General features: G+C 41.6%; 1 protein-coding gene across 1 annotated transcript; it reads left to right on the top strand.

Moving 5' to 3' along the window:
• The first annotated feature begins 17969 nt into the window (after nt 1-17969).
• Nucleotides 17970-21170, top strand: nmur1a (neuromedin U receptor 1a). Its single transcript, XM_036586956.1, has 2 exons — nt 17970-18855; nt 20782-21170. Exons 1-2 carry the CDS (start codon nt 17970-17972, stop codon nt 21168-21170), a joined length of 1275 nt encoding a protein of 424 aa, XP_036442849.1.
• Nucleotides 21171-25355: the final 4185 nt, after the last annotated feature.

Here is a 25355-nt window from a genome sequence, read left to right as displayed (position 1 = left end):
TTCTCTCTCACCTATTTTAACTAGCTTAGATATTTTCTCTGAGTAGACAACAAAAGTAAGTCACTCTGGATAAGAGCGTCTGCTTAATGCTGTAAATGTAAATGTAAAATACACTCAGTTTGGCTAGATGGCATTTACTTGTTGGATTATATTTATTAGATGCTTAAGAAAAACTGTTTTTGTTTATTTACTGTATATATTCAGTATTTACTATTATATAATTAGTAATGAGAACCATGTTTAACAACTTAAGTCAGTGTAAAATATCTTTATTGTGCAGAACAGTTAAAAACAGAGCTGAACAGCATACACCATAGTGATATGGTATCAGTATCGGTGCAACGCTAGATAACGTTTTAGTAATGGAGATGGAGTAGATGGAGTTTCAGTGGCTGGAAGATTAAAAATGTCTACATTGCCAAAAATTCAAATGTTGTGCACCCAAACAGCTCTTATGAAATGATTCAGAAAGTGAATTAAAATGTGTTTAATATTTCTATATAATGGACCTCATAACTGTGACAAAACGTGCATCTCTGACCTACAATAGTGAGCGTGAGGAGTAGCACTATTCAGCAAACAGGATCAATCTGGAGAACCGTTTCACCATACAAATGGTTCTGTATACAATCATTAAAAACATGGTTCTTCAAGAGTTCTTTGGTAAAGAAAAAGGTTCTATATAGAACCATAAACACAAAGAACCATTTGCATGCTTATATGGTTGTTTTCATGGTGAAACAGTTCTTCAGATTGATGGAGAATGTGTTGTCAAGCTTGTAACAACAGAAGAACGCTTTTTGGTGCAATAAGTATGGAATGGTTCCATATAGAGCTCATGGTTCTAAACAGAACCATTCTCTGTGCTAAAGAAGTCTCAAAGAACCACTGTTTTAAATGTGTAGGTGAGTGAAATCTTAAATCTAATTGATATAGTTGATTTATTGCGACTGTTTTATGAATACTGTAAACTTATTTCACAACATTCCTTACTAAAGTAATTGTATCAGGTGAAACTCTCACAACATCAGCAGATGCTATTTGCTGGCTTTAAGAAAAAGTATTTGGATCAAGCAAAAAGATCTAGTGAGATAATCTGGTACACAGTACGGTAGCAGTACTGAGTAATGAGATTAGAGAGTAGAGACTAATGTAATCACGAATATTGGATATATTTATATACATCCTGAAATGTGCTTATAGTTAATTGTACATACATTATCATTAATCATACATATCATTATATTAAGACATATATATAATAATTGATATCATATTACATTATGTATTATAATTTATATTGTATTATGTGAAATATAACATTAAATAATATAATGTTATAATGTTATGGTATCCAAGATGGTGCCACAGTCGTCTGCTTGTACGTTTCGCATTTGTTGTTGTTTGTTAATGTCGTCAACTGTATGTCGAACTCAGACGGTTGGAGCAGGAGCGGTTACTGACCTTCATGGACAGCATTTCTCCTGATATCAGTCCAGAGTTTGTTCTAAAACCATCAGAGTTTTTAAATCCTCACAGTGGGGGGCGCTGGCTCTGCCCAACCTGGCGAGGAGGTGGCGGAGAGGCAGATGTGTGGGCGCGCTCGTAAAGCTGAGACGGTGTGGGTTTCAAACACCTTTACCGTCTTTATTCCTCTCCAATCCACAAAACTTCCTGACCTCTCCTGCCCTTTTTTTCACAGAGACCTGGTTTTCTAAGATGACCCTGGACAGCACACTGCACCTCCGCAGCGTCCAGCTCAGAGCAAACCGGTTAAACCGAGAGGAAGAATCTGCTTCTGGGTAAAGGAATGCAGGTGTGCATGTCACAGGACTACTAATCATGCACTTCTCAAACCCACCGTTCATCTCTGTACAAGAGCTTTATTCTTCATTCTGGTCACTGTTTACATTCCGCGCCTGAGTGACATGCAGAAACAGCTGATCGACCAGATAACGAGAGCAGAAAGAGCGAATCGGGAATCACAGCTCAACATTCTGGGACACTTTAAAGGTGGAATTTGTTCGATTTTTAGCTTAAAACATTCCAGAATTAACAAAAATGATCAAGAGAATGTGAAGAAATAAGAGTTTTGGTGTTTTGTTGAAGACGTCTGTGCATCACGGTGCAGATATATCTACTGAAGTTAGCATGCCAATCAGCTGAACCCTTTCTGGGCCCTTTCTGTCTCGTAATACCAGTTTGTAAATGGCTGAAGCTCTTGGCAGCGACCATCATCACCGCCTCCAGCTCCTGGCAAAGAACCACGTTCAGCAGCAAAGGAAATAAGTGATGTAAATAGAAGCAAAACAAGAGTTAGCGCTGCTGTCCACCGCTGGAGACTGGGGCTCTCGGCGAGTAACGGGGTGACGTTTGATTTTATTAATGCTTTATTTTTCTGTTTGTGTAAAGCACTTCGAACTGTCACTGTATGTTAAAGCTGCTGAGTGAAGAAGGAGCAGCGACTGTGCATTTACACGTTTTACATATCATGCCTTTAACAACATAATATAAGAAGAAAGTCCAGGTACAGACAGCGTCAGGCGTGTTGCAGTAGAAGAGAATATTTTGGCTCTTTGCTGCATCACTGTTAAAAATGCCTATCACACCGTCACGAGGTCATTCTGACCACAGTCTCATTCACGTCAAGTCAAGTCAGGTCAAGGTTTGTTTATATAGTGCTTTTTACACAAAGCAGCTTTACTGAAAAATACAGGTCTGAGCCCTCATGAGCGTCGCCAATAGCAACATTGCCTCTCGTCCAGAACGGACAGCAAAACAATAACACAGGAAAATGAACAGAGAATAAGGTTTTACAATTAGTATAAAATATTAAAATACAAAAAAGGGGAAAAACAGCCTGTGATTGGACAGAAGCGTTTAGATTAAGCAGTGATGACTGATGACTGTAAGAGGCCTTTTAGAGACACACTGAGAAACAGATCAATGAGAATCAGTCAGTGTTACTAATGAAAACTGCTGTTAGGAGAGAATCACAGAGAACCATGAACATCAGTAACTGAAGAATGATGATCTGTAATGATGATCTGTTATTATGAATATGAAAAGAGCTCAGTGAATATGAAGCAAAGGCTCTGGTTAAACAGTTTGAGTCTGTGCAGCAGCAGCAGCATCAGGAGGGTCAGTTCATGCAGGTGAGGTTTGCTCTGCGTTGTACAGCGAGAAGCTCCATGGTGGTCAAACCGGTCAGAAGGCTGGTGAGCAGTGGCACCTGATCAAGGCAGAAGAAGCAACAGCATCAGACCCACAGGATGGGCAGCTGTTCAACTCAGCAGAGAAAGGAAACACACAGAGTCAGTTCTGTACAGAGAGACTGATCACAGATCACAGTGTAACAGAGCAGCAGAGACTCTGGCAGGTCTAGATATCACAGCCTCTCTAAGAGGGACAGACTCACTAACAGCGACATGAGGCTCTCTGAGATGTCGGTGCCCCTCCGCTCCACCGTCAGCAAACCTGAGTGAGCGCGTGAGCAGCAGGACGACAGCACCAACACTCCCAGTTTACCATAATACTCCATGACCATGAACCCCCAGATCTGCACCTTTTATCTAACAGGGAAAACTAATCACCAAAGGCTCCACTAAACAAGTGGGTTTTTAGTCTAGACTTAAACACTGAGGCTGTGTCTGAGTCCCAAACACTGACTGGAAGATTATTCCAAAGCCGGGGGGCTTTGTATGAGAAGCTCCGCCCCCTGATGTAGCTTTATTAATTCTAGGTACTAATAGTGAGCAGCACCTTGTGATCTAAGTAGGCGTGATGGTTCATAGTGAGAGAGAAGTTCACTCAGGTACTGAGGGGCGAGTCCGTTTAGAGCTTTATAGGTCAATAAAAAAATTTGTGATTAATGCAGAATTTAACTGGTAACCAGTGTAGGGTTGATAAAACTGGGCTGATATGGTCGAACTTTCTGGTTCTTGTGAGACTCTGGCTGCAGCGTTCTGGACTAGCTGAGGCTTGTTAAGGCTTTTGCTGGAACATTAGATTCATCACTTCACCTTAAAACTGGAAAAATCTGCTGTTAGCTGCAGCATCATTGAGCTGGAGTTCATTGCAGAAACTCAAAAGACTCTCTGGAGTCACATGAACATTTTAAGCTTTTAGTCTGTAACCTCCTCAGTTCAGCCTGAGACTTATTTGATTTTAGTGGCTTTTAATATGATTTTGGTATGTTTTAGTTATTGTTGCACTTTTGTTATGCTTTTTATTTTTCTTATTATCATCTTTTACTTTTTAGCTACTGCCAGGTTATTATTTTACATCTTCTGTACCTTTATTTATTTTATTAACTTAATTAAACTTTTTTATTTTAGCAATATTTGATCAGATTGATCTGTTATTCATTAAGTTATTATATAGTAGCAGTTTTAATGCTTTATTGATTTTTTTTTACTATTGAATTTACTATTAATATCATTATTAGTAGTACTTTTTTAGCATTTGACTGTTTTTACAATCCCTGATTTCTGTTTGGTTTTTGTTTTGTTCTGTTTCTAAACTGTAAGTGAGGGTCTCCCTCAGTGTCCTCCGACTTTAAATAAAGGTTGACTGATTGATTGATTGATTGATTGAAAACACATCGTGCACTAAAAGCCCCGCACGATGCCCCACCCACTTCGTTTGATTGACAGGAGAGCCTCATTAACAGTGAAAATGCAACTGCGAACAGGATCACAAATACATTTTCATTCTAGCAGAGCTGGAGCTCCACGATGAGGAGGAGCGACTGATATTCTGTTTTTTAATGTCAGAACATTTTTTGCTTGAATTTGAATTCTGTCTAAAATAATGCACACTCGCCCTGGGAATGGAATTATATACACAATTGAATTTGCATTTGAATTTGAATAGCTGCTGCCGTACTTCTCAGTAATAACACTAATTAGATGAATGTAATGAGGTGTTTTCTCTGTGAACTCAGTTCTGGTTACTTCAGTCAAAGCTTTATTCTCCAGCTCAGTTACAGTGCGTTTAAAATACAGGTGTGTGCTGTGAGGAGGGTTATTATGGGATGCTAAAGAAAGCCCTGAGCTCATCATATACATGGTGTCTAATCCGCTGTGCGGTGTGAGGGGTATGTAAGGGATCCCGAGCGCCGGTGTGATGGTGTTCACGGTGCGTTTCTCACCGTCAGATCAGTAACGGCTGAAACAGGCGGCTCTCGCTGAGAGTGTGATGAGTTTGTGGGTCAGTGGGTGAATATTGATGAGCGGACAGATGGACATCCATCATTAAAGGACATTTAGCCTGTTAAATAAATAGACCTGCTGCCGTTCACTGACCGCTAAAATCCACCGTCTTCATAAACACAGACACATATCTAAGGTCAGTTAGTCTAACTTGAAACTTTATTAAGTCCACCTGCTTTGTGAATGCACACGTTGGCCAGTTTATCAGAAACACCTGCCGTACAGGTGCACTGTGTAGGTGTTCAGTTAGAGACTGCAGCTCATCTGTTACTGTACAGGTTATCAGCCCCCCAGTGTGAGACCACCACAGACCACCACTGAGCAGACATTATTGGGTGGTGGACAGTGGTGTGGTTCAGCTAACCGTGAGGAGGTTATCAATCACTCTTAAGGCCTTTACACACTGAACACGATTCATTCTGACAACAGTGAATATGTCTGATCACGTGTGTAACACACCAAACTCAGACGGCAAAAACACAACATTATTTTATCAGCCCTCAGTTCAGTTCTTGTAAACTTTCCCCAACAACCTGAACACTCTGACCAATCACGGCCGTCTCTGGCGTGGACATGGTGACAGAGATGCCAGCAGCTTTGAGGAAGCTGCTTTGAAAGCACATCTATCAGCTACTTCACACTAGACAAAGCTGACCTATATACTTAAAAATGGTGGTTCTTCAAGGGTTCTCTAGTAAAGAAAATATTTCTATGTAGAACCAAGAACACTCAAAGAACCCTTTGCATGATTAAATGGTTCTCTGCATGGTGAAATCGTTCTTCAGATTGACGGAAAATGTATTGTAGGTAGTTCTGTATAGAACCTTTTTGAAAATGGTTCTATATATCACCAAAAGGGTTCTTCTGTTGTGTGAAGCTTGGCATCAAAACAGTAGCAGAACCGTTTTTGGTGCCATATAGAACCATGTACAACAGACTCTGATCTAAAATGTGCTTAACACGAGAAACTTCATTTCTGCAGTGATATTGAGTAAAACTGGATGGACAGTGTTAGAACTTTTTAAAAGAGTTTAATTTCACCTCAAAAAAGTATTTGGTGGGTTGTGAGATAAACACTACACTCTTGAAAGGACTGTTCTTCAAGGGTTCTTTACTAAGGAAAATGTTCTATAGAACCATGAACAGTCACAGAATCGTTTTTTGTGATTTTTATGATAGCCCCAAAAAGAGTTGTCTCTGGTGATAAATGTCAAGCTTGCAACAATAAAAGAACCCTTTTTTGGTGCTATATAGAAGCATCTCTTTCTAGAACTCTTTAATCATGCAAAAGGTTCTTTGAGTGTTCATGGTTCTATTTAGAACCATTTTCTTCACTAAAGAACGCTTGAAGAACTATTGTTTGTAAGTGTGTACCTGCCCATGTGACGCAGTATTTTCACTCAGTGAATGTGTTGTGGCTCTTACAGGTCTGTCCAGACTGCAGCTGAGCTCATTCATCACAGAGACAGAGAGAAAAACTCGCCTCTTCCTGAGTGAAATCACTTTAAATCTAGTCAGTGGCCTCGTTCTCCAATATCCTCGGGAGTCTGTTCTCAAATGTGTTCTTGATAAAGGTCCTAAGAAAAAGTCTCCGTCAGATTCATGACGTGTTCTTAAAGCGCAGAACTGTTCTCACCTCTGTGCTCTTGAGTGTGTGTAGATTCTGTTCTTACCTAAGAACAAACCCCACATAAGAGAACGTTGATATATGATAGAGTCTACGTCAAAACTGCGGTGGCTGAATGAGGCCCAGTGTTGTATATTTAATAAGAAAAATAAGATGCATTCACAAGATAAACAAGTAAAAACGTATAAATAACCTTAACCATAATATTTGTTATGAGAAATATTGGATATATAGATGAGGTTAAAATCAGCTCACCTGCTGCAGCAGTTCTTTGCTCAGTGTGTGTGGCTGAACATCCTGCTTCAATAATCATGGAGCTCCGTGTGCAGATGCTGCAGCCCCACTGAGGTCAGGAGAACTCTGAGGGTCACTGCGGTTCAGTGAGGACCGATCTGAGGGATGTATGTGCTGAGGTGGGTTATTTATTCTATCTGTCCACTAATGGAGGTCAGTCACCTTTACAGACAGCAGGTAACATGAACAGATCAGCTTTATTCACAGGAACAAACAGAGACGCTCGCAAACGCCAGGAACAGTGTTCCACAAACACGGCACACACGTTCTGTTAATCAGGTAAGTGTGAGGAACAACTTACAACTCCAAGGTACTAGATAATAATTTTGCGGGACATGATAATAAGTTCCAAGACAGTCTAACTAAAGTATGTGGATAAGTATGTTAAACTCTTTATTATTATTTATTATTTTGTGTAGTTATTGATGCAAAAGAATGTTTATAAAGAAATACAGAGTCTCATAAACACCAACCGGCTTCTGTTTCTCTGCATACTCTGTTACCCTGTTCTTCAGTGGTCAGGACCCCCATGGACCCTCACAGAGCAGGTACTATTTGGGTGGTGGATCATTCTCAGCACTGCAGTAACACTGACGTGGTGGTGCTGTGTTAGTGTGTGTTGTGCTGGTACGAGTGGATCAGACACAGCAGTGCTGCTGGAGTTTTTAAACACTGTGTCCACTCACTGTCCACTCTATTAGACACTCCTACCTTGTCAGTCCACCTTGTAGATGTAAAGTCAGAGACGATAGCTCATCTGCTGCTGCACAGTCTGTGTTGGTCATCCTCTAGTCTTTCATCAGTGGTCACATGACGCTGCCCACAGGACCCTGTTGGCTGGATGTTTTTGGTTGGTGGACTATTCTCAGTCCAGCAGTGACACTGAGGTGTTTAAAAACTCCAGCCGCACTGCTGTGTCTGATCCACTCAGACCAGCACAAAACACACTAACACAACACCACCACGTCAGTGTTACTGCAGTGCTGAGAATGACCCACCACCCAAATAGTACCTGCTCTGTGAGGGTCCATGGGGGTCCTGACCACTGAAGAACAGGGTAACAAAGTATGCAAAGAAACAGGTGGACTACAGTCTGTCACTGTAGAACTACAAAGTGCAATTATACGGTCAGTGGAGCTGATCAAGTGGACACTGAATGTGGAAACAAAAAGGAGGACTTAATGAAGTGACCAGTTGGTGTAATTTGAACCTGTTTATTGGCTGCAAACTAAATAGAATCTGGGCTGTAAAAGAAAACAGTGGTTCTTACTGTGGTTCTAGTGGGTTCTTACCATTTATGTTAAACTTCATAATTTACGTCTTCATTTTACACCATATAACTTGCCCACTACTTGGAAGAGTTTCTGATTTACGTTCCAGCTTCCTTTTCTAGATGTTCCAGTTCATCCCAAAGGTGTTCAGTGGGGTTGAGGTCAGGACTCTGTGAGGACCCCACTGGGGTTCATCCACACCAAACTGGTTACTGCATGTCTTTATGGAGCTGCTTTGTGCACAGGGGCTCAGTCATGCTGGAACAGGAAAGGCTCTTCCCCAAACTGCTGACACAAAGCTGGAAGCAGATAACTGTGTAAAATGTCTTTGTGCTGCAGCATCAACATCACCCTTCACTGGAACTGAGAGCCCAAACCCTAAAAACAGCCCAGCCCATCATCCCTCCTCCACCAAACTCTATTGTTTATCCCTCCTCCACCAAACTCTACTGTTTATCCCTCCTCCACCAAACTCTACTGTTTATCCCTCCTCCACCAAACTCTACTGTTTATCACTTCTCAACCAAACTCTACTGTTTATCCCTCCTCCACCAAACTCTACTGTTTATCCCTCCTCCACCAAACTCTACTGTTTATCACTTCTCAACCAAACTCTACTGTTTATCCCTCCTCCACCAAACTCTACTGTTTATCACTCCTCCACCAAACTCTACTGTTTATCACTCCTCAACCAAACTCTATTGTTTATCACTCCTCCTCCAAACTCTACTGTTTATCACTCCACCACCAAACTCTATTGTTTATCCCTCCTCCACCAAACTCTACTGTTTATCCCTCCTCCACCAAACTCTACTGTTTATCACTCCTCCACCAAACTCTACTGTTTATCCCTCCTCCACCAAACTCTACTGCTTATCACTCCCCCACCAAACTCTACTGTTTATCCCTCCTCCACCAAACTCTACTGTTTATCACTCCTCCACCAAACTCTACTGTTTATCACTCCTCAACCAAACTCTATTGTTTATCACTCCTCCTCCAAACTCTACTGTTTATCACTCCACCACCAAACTCTATTGTTTATCCCTCCTCCACCAAACTCTACTGCTTATCACTCCCCCACCAAACTCTACTGTTTATCCCTCCTCCACCAAACTCTACTGTTTATCCCTCCTCCTCCAAACTCTACTGTTTATCTCTCCTCCCCCAAATTCTACTGTTTATCACTCCTCCCCCAAATTCTACTGTTTATCACTCCTCCACCAAACTCTACTGTTTATCACTCCTCAACCAAACTGGACTGTTTATCCCTCCTCAACCAAACTCTACTGTTTATCCCTCCTCCACCAAACTCTACTGTTTATCCCTCCTCAACCAAACTCTACTGTTTATCCCTCTTCCACCAAACTCTACTGTTTATCACTCCTCCCCCAAATTCTACTGTTTATCCCTCCTCCACCAAACTCTACTGTTTATCACTCCTCCACCAAACTCTACTGTTTATCACTCCTCCACCAAACTCTACTGTTTATCACTCCTCAACCAAACTCTACTGTTTATCCCTCCTCCACCAAACTCTACTGTTTATCACTCCTCAACCAAACTCTACTGTTTATCACTCCTCCCCCAAATTCTACTGTTTATCCCTCCTCCACCAAACTCTACTGTTTATCCCTCCTCCACCAAACTCTACTGTTTATCACTCCTCCACCAAACTCTACTGTTTATCCCTCCTCCACCAAACTCTACTGTTTACCCCTCCTCCACCAAACTCTAGTGTGTATCACTCCTCCACCAAACTCTACTGTTTATCCCTCCCCCACCAAACTCTACTGTTTATCACTCCCCCACCAAACTCTACTGTTGGCTCTGCATTCCGGTAGGTAACGTTCTCCTGACATCCACCAAACCCAGATTCATCATCAGACTGACAGATGGAGAAGCTGATTCACTCCAGAGAACACATTTCCACTGCTCCAGAGTCCAGTGGCGGCGCTTTACACCACTCCAGCTGATGCTTGGCATTGCACATAGTAATCTTAGGCTTGTGAGCAGCTGCTCAGCCATGGAGACCCATTTCCTTCAAACTCCTACGTATGGGCGATTTTTCCACGCTATGTGGTTCAGCATTCGTGGTCTACCGCTTCATGGCTGAGCTGTTGTTGCTCCTAGATGCTTCCATTTCACAATAACTGCACTTCCAGTTGTCTGGGGCAGATCTAGCAGGACAGAAATTTCACAAACTGACTTGTGGCAGAGGCGGCATCCTATGACAGTGCCATGTTTAAAGTCACTGAGCTCTTCAGTGCAACCCTCTACTGCCAGTGTTTGCTTATGGAGGCTACAAGGCTGTGAGCTTGATTTTATACACCTGTTAGCAATGAAACACCTAAACTCAAATGTTAGAAGGGCTGTTCACATACTTTTGGCCATATAGTGTATGTCCATACATTTTAAATTATATATGTCTGACCCTTTTTTGATATATGTGCATATATGTCTATATCAGACTTCTGTATGTAGTATGAGGCCATCCTTTACTAGTGTTTAGCGCCACCTGCTGCTTGTCTTGCTTCAACAATGGAATCAGTCAGTCAGTCAGTCAGTGATGGACAGCCCGCTGAACCGTACCACACTCAGAATCAGACCCATGTTCCTCTGAGTCGTCAGCAGCCTCGCCTTAAATTCCAGCTGGAATTAAAGCATTTTGGAGAGTGCAGGTAACTGAACTGTGTTCAAGGTCAGTGAGCTGTGGACAAACAGAGCACTCACAGCAGAGCAGATGGTCTTCCGTCACTGCAGTCCGTCAGAGACGGTTAGATGGGATCAGACAGTGCCGTTACACTCACGTCCAAACACATACAGCTACACGTCCATCAGCATTCACAGCTAATCTGTAGTTCATAATGAAGCTTTTCTGCTGCTATATTTTTCAATATGCACTGTTTCCTCCACTGCTGAGAGAAAAGACAGTTACAGTGAAAAGAACTGCGTTACCACCACTGTTATTATTACTGTCACCTCAAACTGTCAAACTGTCCTCAAACCGTCTTACTGAAGATAAACTCTCTGATACGCGCCGACCTCTTTAACAGAACAGCAGAAAAGATATAAAACATGACAAAGTACATCAGTTTGAAGAGCCCATAACACAGAAAAACACGTTTCTCTCTTTTCAGAAATGAAAGAATTCAAGCTAATTCAGCTCACAGGAATTTAGCCACGCCCATTCAGCCTACAGCAGTCTAGCCCCACCCATTCAGCCTACAGCAGTCTAGCCCCACCCATTCAGCTACAGCAGTTTAGTCCTGAGTAGAAAGCAGGTTTAGCCTGAACTCCACATCAGTGAAGTGTAATTTGACATGTTGAAATTCTAATTATATGTTTAAATTTATTTTATTGCAATCAGTTTTAACTTTTAATACTATTTTTCAATTTACTGTAAATGTTACAAAGAAATTCAATTTAGATGTGTGAAAATGATATTTTACTAGTAAAAAGTAATTACTTACCAGACAAACTGAATTTCAGTTCTGAATTTCTATTCAAAATGTAATATTTATCAGTGGAATTTTAATTTCCACATGTGTAAAAATATATAAATAAATAAATAAATAATAGTACACAAAAGCTGAAATGGCTCACATAATTATTAGAATGTAAACATGTCGATTTAATTTTTAATTGTGATAAAAAATACCAAATGTTGAACTGTAATGTATGCCAGTAAAAGTTGTTACTGCAAATATAATGAATTGAAAATATAAATGTAAATATAAATATGAATGTATAAACATTTTTTAAAAAACGTAAAGCAACTTTACTGAACAATTTATTATCTGTCAGCACTTCCTCCCTTAAAATTTGCAGCTCTGTTTCTGAAAATGTTGCTTTTCTTTGTTTCTTTGTTTTTATTTCCTTTGGCAGCCAAACAGAGCCTCACTTGGTATTTCTTTAACATGTATGAGCTCATTTACATGTGGATTTTGATTGGCTCTTGTCCAGGACACAGGTGAAAATACTGCAGCAATAAAAACCCACTGGTGCACTGATCAGCTGTTCACTTTATGAACAGCTCTTATTTACTGCGCTGGTTTTGCGTAGCGTAGCGCTGCTACCGGCCGGTTTTATGAATCTGGTCCGGCGTGTGTTACTGTGAGTGCTGTGTGCAGGAAAAGGCCAGAGCTGCGGTCACATCAACCTCAGAGTCGCTCACAGACTAAAAGCTCTGCTTTGTCTGCAGATTTCTGTCAGATCACATCAGCATCTGAGGGGATAACAGCGGTCAGCATGACGTATCTTCACACACGACTCTGAGCCAAACCGCATCTGAGGACCTCTCACTCATCCAGTTTGACCACAGAGAGGCACGGCGTCACATTCAGCAGATGCAGAGATCAGTCAAAGTCCACTTAGAAAGAGTCAAAATATCATAACTTACATTCTCTAATGCTTATTTTCTATTATTCTATAAAGCTCTATAATGTTCATATGATCCACACAGTCACTCTGACAGACTGTAATACACTACAGGAAGTCTAGGGGGCGATATGGCTTCTACTGTTTCATTTAAAAAGCTCTATAATGTTCATATGATCCACACAGTCACTCTGACAGACTGTAATACACTACAGGAAGTGTAGGGGGCGATATGGCTTCTATTGTTTCATTTAAAAAGCTCTATAATGTTCATATGAGCCACACAGTCACTCTGACAGACTGTAATACACTACAGGAAGTGTAGGGGACGATATGGCTTCTACTGTTTAATTTAAAAAGCTCTATAATGTTCATATGATCCACACAGTCACTCTGACAGACTGTAATACACTACAGGAAGTGTAGGGGGCGATATGGCTTCTACTGTTTAGTTTTAAATGTGCTGATGTAAATATATAGACTGTATATGTTCAGACAGACTGTAGTACATCCTGATATATTAATACAGATGTTCCTTATTTTAGGGACCAAATCAGGCCAACTGTGGCATCATCAGCTCATGTACAACAGCAAGGATGTAGTTTTGGTGTAGATGTTGCAAAACCATGGAATTTGGTGGAGCGTAACCACTGAAATGGATGTAGTGTTACCATGGAAACAGGTGCAGCATGGCTATGGAAACAGGTGTAGGGTGACCATTTGAATAGGTGTACAGTGGAAACGACAGTACTGTGACCATGGAAACGGGTGTAGCCCACTGCTGCATATATCAGTGGTGTAGTTTTGTTTCAGATGGATGTTTATCAGTCGGTCCATATTATAATCCAGATTATGAGAGTCAATCTGAACTGTTTACGCTTTTCACCAACAAACTATAGGCAGATTTCTGAGGATTGTACAGTGTGATAATGTAAATATCTCACAGCGATGAGGAGCTCAGACATGAACAATGAACAGACGGAGACGCTGAGCTCCAGCAGGTAGAGCTGATCAGACTCTACAGAGGAGCAGATCCAGCCATGATAAAACACTTTCATTAGAACCTCATGAGAACATCAGAGCCCCCCACACACCACACACACACCCACACACACACACACACACACACACACAACTGTTTTCTTCTCTCTGGTATCTCTCCGTATCTCGCTTTCTCTCTCTCTCTCTCTCTCCCTCTCTCTCTCTCTCTCTCTCTCTCTCTCTCTCTCTCTCTTATATGTGTGTGAATGTGTGTGTGTGGTGATGTAGATCTGTGTGTGTGTGTGTGTGTGTGTGTGTGTATGCGTGTGTGTGTGTGTGTGTATGTGTGTGTGTTGATGTAGATCTGTGTGTGTGTATGCGTGTGTGTGTGTGTGTGTGTGTGTGTGTGTGGTGATGTAGATCTGTGTGTGTGTGTGTATGTGTGTGTGTGTGTTTGTGTATGCGTGTGTGTGTGTGTGTGTGTGTGTGTGGGGTGATGTAGATCTGTGTGTGTGTGTGTGTATGTGTGTGTGTGTGTGTGTGGGGTGATGTAGATCTGTGTGTGTGTTTGTGTATGTGTGTGTGTGTGTGTGTGGGGTGATGTAGATCTGTGTGTGTGTTTGTGTATGCGTGTGTGTGTGTGTGTGTGTGTGTGTGTGGGGTGATGTAGATCTGTGTGTGTGTGTGTGTGTGTGTGTGTGGGGTGATGTAGATCTGTGTGTGTGTGTGTGTGTGGTGATGTAGATCTCTGTGTGTGTTGGGAGGGGGGGGGCGGTTCATTCTCTCTTGCGGCTCTGTGAAAGAACAAACTGACCGATGCAGGTTTCATGGAGAACTTCTCTCTCAGGTAAGACTCAACATTATTTATAATAACAATAAACATCAAAGGGTCATTTTTCACATTGACTCTATAACAGCGTTTTCAGATGACTGAATTCATACACAGCAAATATATCTGAGAATGTTATGTTTAAAAAGCTCTTTATCTGGACAAAAACACTAATATCAGAATAAACACAAATAACATTAGTGTTAATACAGTCAGTGGTGATTTTCTGTCTGTCAGTGTTTTTTTTACACTGTAAAGCTCTCACTGAGGAGCTGCAGTGTTTACAGTTTATCTGTGTTTATTCTGAAGCTCTGAGCGGCTCAGACAGATAAAGAGAATCAGGATTCACCTCACATTCATTCATCAGCGTCAGAATTAGAATATATTTAATCTGGTTTCTAACATGATTGTTTAAACACAAACAGTACTGATTAATGCTGTGCAGCTGTTTAAACACTTGCTGTAACCGTATGTGTTCAGGTTCTTTTAGACTGAATTACATTTTAGCAGGTAAATTAACACCTGAATTAATGCTCACAGCACTGCAGTGTGTAAATGTGTAAACGGAGCTGGATGAGGACGAACGAGTTCACACAACATCGTCTAGATTTTAAAGGACTCATATCATGAAAAACCTCCTGTATTAAAGGCACAGTAACAAAAACAGCCTGTTTAAAATGATAAAGAAAAGAAAATAATCATGTAGAAATGAATTATGATTGTTTATGGTACACAAAACCAAATAAATGTCATAAGAGGACCCCTACATAATAATTAGCACTAGGAAATTAAAGATGCTGAATCTCATTCAGTCAAATCTGACATCCGGTTCATCAAAATGATTGGTTTGTGGGTAAATTATCAAAATTATGTCGAATATAATCTATAATATCAGTAATATTAATAACATTGATAGTGATATAATAATAACTGTATACTCAGCAGTTCTTGTGCTAGAATGTTAATTTGTAAATATTAATCTGAATTCCAGTCTTGGATCTTTATTAGTTCGTTAGTCCTTTAATTGTGATGATATTTAAATGAGGGCTGCAGTGGGTGGGGCTTGTTTGCCCTCAGCTAATTCCATAGGACAGTTTCATGAATCAGTGATTCATACGTGATTCAGCTCTGGTCTGAGTAACGTTAATGTAGACGAGTTAATGTGTTTGTTCTCCAGTTTTATCGGTTCATCTCGTTCCTCATTGGTCTCCACCCATACTAACGATAATGAGAGAGAACGTCAGCATAATTAGACAGAATGACGACAAAGTTATTAAATCAACAAGAGGCGACACGCGACAATCCGTCTCCAGCTCAGAGTGTGTCAGCGGGTGAATCACCTTCATTCAGAACGTCAACTTCAACTCAGACCCACCCAAACAAACACACAGCGCCACCTAAAGTCCAACTGACTCACTAAGCTCACTAAGCCCCGCCCCTAAGCTACTGTTGCTATGCCTAGTAAGATTTAAAACCCGTCAGGTCAAATATGGGGTTTTGAGCAGAGCTTTGAAGTTGTGCGTCACATTCAGGGTTGGGATTCTATACAGCACCAAAAAGGGTTCCTCTATTGTTCCAGTGTCAAGCTTGTAATGATAGAAGAACCTTTTTTGGTGCTATATAGAACCATTCTCAAAAAGGTTCTATATAGAACCATCCACAGCACATCCTCCATCAATCTGTAGAACCCCTTAACGATGCAGAGAACCGTTTAAGCATGCAAAGTGAGTGTTTATGGTTCTATATAGAACCATTTTCTTTACTCAAGGAACCCTGGAGGAACCATCATTTCTAAGACTGTAAACATTGCATGAAATTAAGTAATTCTCCTGTAATTTCTTCTTGTTCTTTTCACTGCAGGAAAAACTACTGTCCTAAATATATGAATGTTATTTTGTCTTTCCAGTGTTTTACTCATATTCCTCTATAAAGCCTTTGATTTTTTAACTACAGTGAGAAGAGCTATAAGACTTCTATTCCTCTACTTCTTAATAACTTTATTAAACATATAGTTTCTCTTTAGCCAATCTGAGCGTCACGGAGCAGGCGTAGGTGTTCTGTGTGATGTCTGATGTGTTTAACTGGTGACGCAGTTCTTCAACACTTTTTATCTCAGTTGTAGAAAATGCTGATGAATCTGTGGAAGCTGAAGTGAAGCTCCAGAGACGAGTCAGAAACAGGTACATGAATGTGTTCTGCGTAATCTGCATTATAAAGCAATGAGCAGCGAGAGCCGTGCGTTACAGTGATTTTATCACAGTGAGGGGTTATAAGGCACAGAATTACAACCTCTTTATTTGCATTAAAATCACGTACAACCTCAAGTGGCTTATAGCTTTTATTAAATGATAACAGCATAAAAATTACACAATTTTACAATAAATCATTTATTATTAAGAACAAGCCTGGTAAATTATTCCGCCAAGAAATGTAGATCCATTAGAGGCCGTTATTGTTGCCTAGAAACCACAGACCATGGAGAGGACAAGAACATTCAGTCACACGTCACTGTATAAAACTGTATAAAACAGTCGATTTATCAACACTTTGTCACATACAGTAATGAACATACCATAATATACAGGTGTTTAATGTGTCTTCAATATTCTTCACTTTAGAAGTAGCTCTTCATGTGTATTTCGGTATTTAAAGCCTGCGATATAAAAGGAGTAGTTGTTTAGCCTTTTAGCTGCTTTTAGCCTGTTAGCTACCTTTTAGCGTGTTAGCTACCTTTTAGCCTGTTAGCTAGCTGCCTTGCTGAAATAAACAGTTTGGACCACTTTGAAGTCCATGCTGGTCTAAGCTGGTTTATGCTGGTTTATGATGGTCTAAATTGGCTTATGCTGGTTTATGCTGGCCTAAAATCGTTTATGCTGGTCTGGTGCCTGATTACCAAGTCACCCAGCATGGTTATACTGGTTGACCAGCATACCAGCATCCAAAAGCACCAACATATGCTGGTTTTCAGTCATGCTGGTCTTTGCTGGTTTTCCTCACAGGTGAGCCTCGTTCTAGTTGAGAAAGTAAGTTGTCAGCCCCTCAGTTTAAACAGAACCAGGATCTAATTTCATCAGTGCTCTCAGTGCTCTGTGTGAGCAGCATAACAATCAAGGATTATTACATTATTACATTATCAGCTCAAGGCTTTAAAGTGAGTTGGTGCATTGAAACAGAGCTGTTGTGTGACGTTGTAGCCGTGTGAATATGAAGGATTTTAAAAGAGTTCTGAACGCAGCAGAAAGAGTTTAGGACCAGAACTATCAGCTTGTTTAATGTCGTCACAACCCATCAGACCATTAAATGAATATGTAAAGTAAATGAAGCTGGTGCTGTCTAAATTTGGCTATGTTAATATCATCTCCAGTTCTAAGACAATGGCCAAACCCAACTGCTCGTCCGCAGCACTGACGTGTGTCCAGGACCTGCTGTGTAACTCCAGCTTTGCTCAGAACTTCAGCGCGGCGGAGCTGGAGGATTACTGCCTGGACCCGGATGAGTACCTGGAGAAGTATCTCGGCCCGCGGCGCTCTCCGGTCTTCCTGCCCGTCTGCGTCACCTACCTGCTGATCTTCTCCGTGGGGGTTATGGGTAACATTCTCACCTGCACGGTCATCACGCAGCACAGGGTGATGAGGACGCCCACCAACTTCTACCTGTTCAGCCTGGCGGTGTCGGACCTGCTGGTGCTGCTGCTGGGCATGCCGCTGGAGCTGTACGAGCTGTGGAGCAACTACCCGTTCCTGCTGGGGGAGAGCGGCTGCTACTTCAAAACCTTCCTGTTCGAGACCGTGTGCTTCGCCTCCATCCTGAACGTCACGGCGCTCAGCGTGGAGCGCTACATCGCCGTGGTCCACCCGCTCCGGGCCAAGTACGTGATGACCCGGACCCACGCGAGGCGGGTGATCCTGTGCGTGTGGGGCGTGTCGGTGGTGTGCGCTCTGCCCAACACCAGCCTGCACGGCATCTTCACCCTGCCGCGGCCACGGGGGCGGGGCCAGGGCGGCCTGCCCGGCTCGGACACCTGCATGCTAGTCAAACCGCGCTGGATGTACAACCTCATCATCCAGATCACCACGCTGATCTTCTTCCTGCTGCCCATGCTGACCCTCAGCGTGCTGTACCTGCTGATCGGCCTGCGGCTGCGCAGGGAGAGGATGCTGCAGGCGCTGCAGGCCGCAGACGGACCGCAGCAGGACGGATACGGCGGAGTTCGCGGTCAGCAGCAGAAAGCGCGCAGGCAGCAGGTCACTAAGATGCTGTGTGAGTAAATCTGTGGATCTGTATGATGGTCATTTCATACAGCTGATATATTTAATATCCCAAAGAATCTTAAAGAAGCTTAAATAAGTGTTACATTAAACATCCAGCAAAGCTGGAATAAAAAACATAGAAATTAAATAAAACAGATTGACAGCCCTCAGTCCCAGTCTTTACTGCTGGCTGCTTAAACAAACAAACAAACAAATGGCAGCGGTCAGACAGACAGCTTGCTTGATCCCTTTGTTATGCTTGTTAGGTTAGCTCTCTCTCTGTAAGTTCAATCAGCCATCTGATTGGTCAGGATGCTGCTTACATACACACTACTCATATGAAAAAAAAAATATATGGACATGTATTTTTATATATTTGAAATACATTTCAAATACATTGCAGTCGATGCTGAGACACATTCCGAACACTTAAATGTGTATCAGAATATATCGTCATATTAACCAAATATATTTTAAAATGTATGTGGAAATATTTACACAGAGACAAACATAAATGTATGTAAATGTTTATCAGATCAATTTGAAAATGTATGAAAATATCCAGAATCCTGTCTGATGCTCTTCACTGTCTGATACCTTTAGAGATGAATTTGTGTTCCAGTATCTTCATTTTAAATCTGATCTAATGATCCTTTAACAGGACAGAAGCGAGTGTTGTGGGTATTGATACTCTGTGAAATGCAGTTATGATCTGATATCTTGTTTATGTGAAATACATTGTGTGTGAGAGTCTGACTGCAGACGTACATAGTTAATGTAGAGCACAGTGCAGATCACAGAAGAACATTTAGTTACATCTGGAACCTTCATTACACTCAACTGAACACAGATAATAACTAATACTGATAAACACATCTAAAATATATTTAATAAATACTTTTTGGCCATTTTCATACATTGCAAAAATATATTTGATAAATACATTTGGAATATAGTTTTTGCCATATGGGTTCCCAAAATTAGGACTTTCCAGTTTACACTTGATGACAGAACTATAGCAAAATTCATCAGCTGTTTATTGGTTACTGGAAAGTTATTCAGAGGACATACGTCCTACATGTACACTGTGTGTCCATAAGAACAAGATTAGCCGTCTCACATTCTACTTACAACTGAAAGAGGAATTCCACCAATATTTCAAAATTTCACAAAAAGTATTTCAGAGTGGTTTGGTGTGAAATAGTTCAGATGTCTTTACAGTGGTGGTGATAGGAACCAGGGGTCGCCATGACTACAACACAGATATAGACATTTTATTTACTATCCAGAACCACCAGTGAACCTACACGAGTCTTCTGAGTTTATATGGAATGTTGATGATGGAAAATAGTGGAAAATCTGAAATAATAAGTTTTCTTTGGGGACTATTTTGCCTCACAGCGCCCTGCATGTATCCCTCCACCATGAATGGAGTTTAAGTTCTCTAAACTATCATAAAACAGTGTCTCAGTCATCAGGCAGTGAATTCATAACCATTTACTGTAGGAACTTTCTGTGAGGGAGCTTTTAGAGGTGGACGTCTGGTTCCTATCACCACCACTGTGAACAGTTCTGACTCGGTAAGTTTATCTAGAACTTTCAGAGAGTTTCACGCCAAACCACTCTGAACCACTCTGAGTGGCTCTGTTACATCTAAAAAAATGTATTATTTAGATATTTTAAGACTTTGGTGGAGTTCCTACTTAAGGAAACATATATTTAGGCCTAAAGATGCGGCTTTAAAGAGACGGCTTGACCGAACATGCTAACGCAGCTAACTGTGAATAACTGTGTAATTTACATAATGCATATTAGTAATTCGCTTTAATTCACTGAATCACTGCTTCCTTTCCTTATTGTCGTCTGCTGGGGGTTTTGAACACTTTTGCTGAACTATCACTTTAAATGCATCAAATGTGTGTTTGTTCCTCTACAGTCGTGCTGGTGGTGATGTTCGGTATCTGCTGGGCTCCATTTCACACTGACCGTCTGATGTGGAGTTTCCTTGACCAGTGGGCCGGTGGCCAGGTGGAGATTTTTCAGGCGTACGAGTACGTCCACGTGATTTCGGGGGTTTTCTTCTATTTGAGCTCCGCCGTTAACCCCATCCTCTACAACCTGATGTCCACTCGCTTCAGGGAGATGTTTAAGGAGGTGATGTGTCGCCACACGCGGCTTCCAGTGCCCAGGAAGCAGTCTCTGAGCGTGACCCGGGTGACCTTACGCAGCGTGGTCAGTGAGGTCGCCCCTGGCAACGGCACCGTCACTGCGGACGGGGATTATGACTTTTACGAATGTCATGAAAACGAGACGACATTTGACTGAAGAAGGACCTTCAGGATGTCCAGCTACAACCACTGCCGATAACTTCCTGCCATAAAGACTCACGACTGAGATGTCAGCGAAAGTGCATTCAGTTTAACGGAACTTGTCCCAGTGAGTGGACTTTAACATGTCCTCAACCAATAGTGCTGCTACTTTGGCTGTGTTGACCTCAGAAGGGGCGGAGCTTTGTATACTGCAGTTCCTGAATGGAGGAAATGCTAATTTTAGCAGTTAGCATCAAACATTTCTTCTCCACTGACTCAAAACAAACACAAAAGTAAGATGCACAGCCAGTCGGGCGACAGTATTAGACTGATGTACTATCTTCATTTTTTAATTTTTACTGTTTATAATAGGCAGGTTAGCCAGCTTGCTAACTGCTATGTTAGCGGCTTGGCCAAGTGCTGCTGCGCACACCAGCCACACTGCCCATCTACACTTTTTAACCACAGCACTAAACTCACAAATATATAATTATCTGATATAAATGTGTTTACCTCGTGTTTTTACTGCATCAGAATGGCCACACGTGTGACTGTGGCTTAAAACGTCCCTGTTTATAGAAGAAGAGACTCCTTTATCATCATTACCCAGAATTCAACATGATTATGTTTATAGTTATTATTCAGTGTTTATGATAAATAAAGAGTTACTTGTTGAAATTTGGCCACTGCAATGCTGTAAATCATAAATCTTAGGTGGAATCATCTTAACTCTCATTACAGTATTTAATATTTCTCATGATGAGATTTGCTGGAAAATATGATCAGTTTATTCAACCTATTTCTGGACATGTTTATTTGTAGTGACCTACTGAACTGTATTTCGCATATTACACTGGCAAATTACTTCCTTCAGGCATTTTGTCTTTACTTGAGTAATTAAAGTGAGTAAAATTATCTTCAGCAACTCAATAAAAGTCAATAAAATGACTTAACAGGTAAAAATGGAAGAAAATGTTGCACAATAATGTTTTTACAGCAATTTCGAAATGAGAAATATTAGATATATTGACATGATGTCAAATAATTTCACTCAGCAAGTTCATTTTTACAGTGAACCGTGTGATTTACCTGAAATCTGATGTATTAGTGGTGTTTGATTTAGTTGTTGATGTCCTGATCGTAGATGTGCTTTAAAGGTCCAAGGAACCTGAATCTGTGTTTTTTTTTCTTAACTAGGTTCATTTTGCTCTTCTGCGCCACAATATACATGCACTAAGTATGGATAACGTCACAATGCCCACTAAAATACAGTGTCCACTAATATTTAACTAAACCTTTGTTTAGACTTTGTTGGATGTTTTACACAAAACTCACCTGTTCATTTGTAATATTTGGTGCTGTTTTCCCTGAGACTTAATAGAGAGACGTACTCTAAAGAAAAGGGTTATTAGCATATCATCAAACTGGATTCTACATAATCCAGTCACAGCTGTTAAACCTGGACGATGAGATCTTTGTGAACTGTCTCTCCTCCACATGTTTGTCCTGCTTTCTTCTCACAGTGGATCAAACCACAATAACACTGATATTCACTTTTATTAACATAAATATTTTGCAAACTGTGATGGAATATCCATTTGTAGATTCATTTCAGCAAAAAATATGCAAGTGCAGGAAGTCCGATGTTTGTTAGATAAGGCAACGTTTATTAAGTTGGTCTTATTCATCTTACATATTCATTGTGCTCATTTTCCATTTCCTGTCTTCGCAGCGTCAGCGTGTCTCACTCGTTCCGTTCTGTGTCAGTTCTTTTTCCGTTTGCTCTGAGTGGAGATAAAGAGGCGTAACTGTGCAGCTGAGCTTGATTAGTCTGGTGAATCTGCAGAAATGAAGATGTTCCTGATGGTCCTGATGTTCCTGCAGTAGTTTATGTTCAGAATTAATGAGTCTGTCCTGGAAGCAAGACATGTAATGGAAGCCTATACCCACCAATTAGCATTGTGCCTAAATCATCACTCATTTGCCTTAAATGTCTCAGTAAAGTTGGGCTCTGACTTTCCAGCTTCTTCTTTGAAATTTCCGTTCCAGGTCTAAACAAAATGTCCTGTAAATCTGATTTATTGTGATCTATTGTGTAATTGATTTAGCAGTTAAAGATTAACGCTGTGGATCAATGACACAAAGTACCACTTTTGCTGCCAAAATATGAGCCCATCTTTCTCCAAATATCATCTATTGGCTGAGGAAAATTCTCAAAAAAAAATCAAATACTAGCCCAATTTATCACATTACTGACGCACACTGTACGGCGCTCCTAATTACTGAGTCCAGGTGTTTCATTGCTAACAGGTGTAAAAAATCAAGCTCACAGCCTTTCAGTCTGCATAGACAAACACTGGCAGTAGAGGGTTGCACTGAAGAGCTCAGTGACTTTAAACATGGCACTGTCATAGGATGCCGCCTCTGCCACAAGTCAGTTTGTGAAATGTCTGTGCTGCTAGATCTGCCCCAGACAACTGTAAGTGCTGTTATTGTGAAGTGGAAGCATCAGCAGTGTGACCACAGAAACTCACTGAGCGGTTCTGCTGGGTGCTTAAGTAGTGTGAAAATTACCCATCACTCGCTACAGAGTTCCAAACTGCCTCTGGAAGCCACATCAGCATAAGATCTGAGCATCAGGAGCTCGAAGGAAATGGGTCTCCATGGCTGAGCAGCTGCACACAAGCCTAAGATCACTATGCGCAATGCCAAGTGTCAGCTGGAGTGGCGCCGCCACTGGACTCTGGAGCAGTGGAACCGTGTTCTCTGGAGAGATGAATCAGCTTCTCTATCAGTCAATCTGATGATGAATCTGGGTTTGGTGGATGTCAGGAGAACGTTACCTACCGGAATGCAGAGCCAACAGTACAGTTTGGTGGAGGAGTGATAAACAGTAGAGTTTGGTTGAGGAGGGATAAACAGGAGAGTTTGGTGGAAGAGGGATAAACAGTAGCATTTGGCGGAGGAGTGATAAACAGTACAGTTTGGCGGAGGAGGGATAAACAGTAGAGTTTGGTGGAGGAGGGATAAACAGTAGCGTTTGGTGGAGGAGGGTAAACAGTAGAGTTTAGTTGAGGAGGGATAAACAGGAGAGTTTGGTGGAGGAGGGATAAACAGTAGAGTTTGGTGGAGGAGGGATAAACAGTAGAGTTTGGTGGAGGAGGGATAAAGAGTAGCGTTTGGTGGAGGAGGGATAAACAGTACAGTTTGGTGGAGGAGGGATAAACAGTAGCGTTTGTGGAGGAGGGATAAACAGTAGCGTTTGGTTGAGGAGGGATAAACAGTAGAGTTTGGTGGAGGAGGGATAAACAGTAGAGTTTGGTTGAGGAGGGATAAACAGTAGCGTTTGGTTGAGGAGGGATAAACAGTACAGTTTGGTGGAGGAGGGATAAACAGTAGCGTTTGGTTGAGGAGGGATAAACAGTACAGTTTGGTGGAGGAGGGATAAACAGTAGCGTTTGGTTGAGGAGGGATAAACAGTACAGTTTGGTTGAGGAGGGATAAACAGTAGAGTTTGGTTGAGGAGGGATAAACAGTACAGTTTGGTGGAGGAGGGATAAACAGTAGCGTTTGGTGGAGGAGGGATAAACAGTAGCGTTTGGTGGAGGAGGGATAAACAGTAGCGTTTGGTGGAGGAGGGATAAACAGTAGAGTTTGGTGGAGGAGGGATAAACAGTAGAGTTTGGTGGAGAAGGGATAATGGGCTGGGTTGTTTTTCAGGGTTTGGGCCCTTCAGTTCCAGTGAAGGGTGATGTTGATGCTGCAGCACAAAGACATTTTACACAGTTATCTGCTTCCAGCTTTGTGTCAGCAGTTTGGGGAAGAGCCTTTCCTGTTCCAGCCTGACTGAGCCCTTGTGCACAAAGCAGCTCCATAAAGACACGGAGTGACCAGTTGGTGCAGAGGAACTCTAGTGGCCCTCACAGAGACCTGACCTCACTGAACGCCTTTGGGATGAACTAGAACGGAGATTGTGAGCCAGGCCCTCTCGTCAAACATCAGTGTCTGACCTCACAAAAGCTCTTCTGGATGAACAAGCTAAAATTCCCACAGACTCTCCAACATCTTGTAGAAAGCTTTCCAAAAGAGTGGAAGCTGTTAGAGCCACAAAGGAGGGCAACTCCTTATTAATGCCCATGGTTTTGGAATGAGACATCCAACAAGCTCATATGGGTGTGATGGTCAGGTGTCCACATACTTC

The sequence above is a fragment of the Colossoma macropomum genome, unplaced genomic scaffold (genome assembly GCF_904425465.1).
Source record: "Colossoma macropomum unplaced genomic scaffold, Colossoma_macropomum, whole genome shotgun sequence".
NCBI classification, from domain to species: domain Eukaryota; kingdom Metazoa; phylum Chordata; class Actinopteri; order Characiformes; family Serrasalmidae; genus Colossoma; species Colossoma macropomum.
Note: the sequence above shows the minus strand (reverse complement) of the source record. Positions and strands in the feature narration are given on the sequence as shown.

Bases quoted from the DNA above. Each gene is read 5' to 3' on its own strand.
- nmur1a (XM_036586956.1), top strand. From the start codon at position 17,970: ATGGCCAAACCCAACTGCTCGTCCGCAGCACTGACGTGTGTCCAGGAC. The intron at 18,856-20,781 runs GTGAGTAAATCT...GTTCCTCTACAG, and splicing joins GCAGGTCACTAAGATGCTGT to TCGTGCTGGTGGTGATGTTC.